The sequence below is a fragment of the Myotis lucifugus genome, unplaced genomic scaffold, assembly GCF_000147115.1.
Source record: "Myotis lucifugus unplaced genomic scaffold, Myoluc2.0 scaffold_599, whole genome shotgun sequence".
In the NCBI taxonomy this organism is placed as follows: Eukaryota; Metazoa; Chordata; class Mammalia; order Chiroptera; family Vespertilionidae; genus Myotis; species Myotis lucifugus.
Window position 1 is genome coordinate 220,598 of NW_005871647.1, and position 1,536 is coordinate 222,133.

Here is a 1,536-nt window from a genome sequence, read left to right on the forward strand (position 1 = left end):
CCGTCTGTCAGAGCTCAGGGCAGACAATCAAGGCCTGCACATGTTTCCAGACCCCCTGGAGACCAACAATGGTTCGTGTGTGCACCCGTGTGCGCACATATATGTGTTGGGTCGGTGGGGATGGGGAAGGGAAGGGTCAGGCGTTTCCCCATGGCCTGCACTAAGGGTGGATTAGGAAAAGGTAGTGGAGTGATTCGACATGCACAAGGAAATCCAATTTACAAAACACCAGCCAGCTACGGAATCCCAGGAAGAAATCGCCCAGGGGAGAGGGGTCGGGGGAGAGGGGAGAGCAGACAGCTGCCCCTCTCAAAACTCTCAGAAGGCCAGTGACTAAACACAACACGAAAGCACCTGTGTGCCTGTTTGACTTTAACAAGATAAGAACGGGAGGAAAGCAGGCAATGAGCCTCCACTTGCTCATTTCTAGTTTTTATCATCAAGGCCTTTATCTGACGGTGAGAATTAAAATCTAACTCTTGAGAGACATTTAGCTGAGAAGTTGTAGGAAAGAAATTAAACAATAAATATATTTAATGTGGAAGGATAAGCATTGTAGTGTAATGTTTATTAGATAAATCACATTATGTTTATAATTATATGTAGCACACCTCACACATGGATAAAAGTAATTTGCAGGTGCAACTTTATAGACAACACTTAAAATTAAGGCCATTTCTTTAGGAATGAATCTGTGTGCCCTTGTCCCAGGAGGGGTGTGCATGGCCCCCGGGACGGGGCCTCCCACCGTGGGGTTTTGGGGTGGATCCCAGAACGAGGTCTGCAGGGCCGGGTTTGTGTGGGCCCCAGGACAAGGCCTCCCACCGTGGGGTTTGGGTGGATCCCCAGACAAGGCCCGTGGGGTGGGATTTGGGGGGATCGGGACGGGGCCCGTGGGGTGGGGTCTGGGTGGATCCGGGACGAGGCCCGTGGGGTGGGGTCTGGGTGGATCCGGGACGAGGCCCGTGGGGTGGGGTCTGGGTGGATGCGGGACGGGCCTGTAGGGTGGGGTTTGGGTGGATCCGGGACGAGGCCCGTGGGGTGGGGTCTGGGTGGATCAGGACGAGGCCCGTGGGGTGGGGTTCGGGTGGATGCGGGACGAGGCCTGCTGGTCCTGGCAGCACCCGGCGCACGCACTCACCACGTCCTTGCGGGACAGCACCTCCAGCATGTTGCTGAGCAGCTGGCAGCAGGCCTCCAGGTCCTCCTGCCGCTCCAGGTGGTACTTGAGCTGGTCCGTCATCATGGGCAGCAGGAGCTCCCTGCAGTCTGCGGGGACAGGGGTGCGGTCAGCAGGGCCACACGATGCACCGGGGCTGCCGGGGCTCGTTCCCGGCACATGGACTCCTCTCAAGGACGTCCCACGTCAAGGACGTCCCACGTACACTCCGCCCACCGGCGACGTCTGGGGACGTCCGGCGACCGGACGAGGAGGAACCCCTTCTATTGCTCCGTGACTGACTCATTCACACACCCAGCTCGCAGGTGCATGAACGCACACGGGAGGCTCCGTGCCACCACACAGCATCACAAACA

General features: G+C 57.6%; 2 protein-coding genes across 2 annotated transcripts in view; one reads left to right on the forward strand and one right to left on the reverse strand.

Moving 5' to 3' along the window:
* FAM196A (family with sequence similarity 196 member A) overlaps positions 1-1,536 on the forward strand; it is a 52,829-nt gene that overhangs the window by 43,287 nt on the left and 8,006 nt on the right. The window lies entirely within an intron of this gene.
* The window catches only part of LOC102416933 (dedicator of cytokinesis protein 1), a 110,922-nt gene continuing 110,427 nt past the window's right edge, over positions 1,042-1,536 (reverse strand). The window contains exon 28 of the mRNA XM_023745882.1: positions 1,042-1,269. Coding sequence (XP_023601650.1) covers positions 1,058-1,269 — 212 coding nt within the window. The 3' untranslated portion in view covers positions 1,042-1,057. The remainder of the gene's footprint in view (positions 1,270-1,536) is intronic.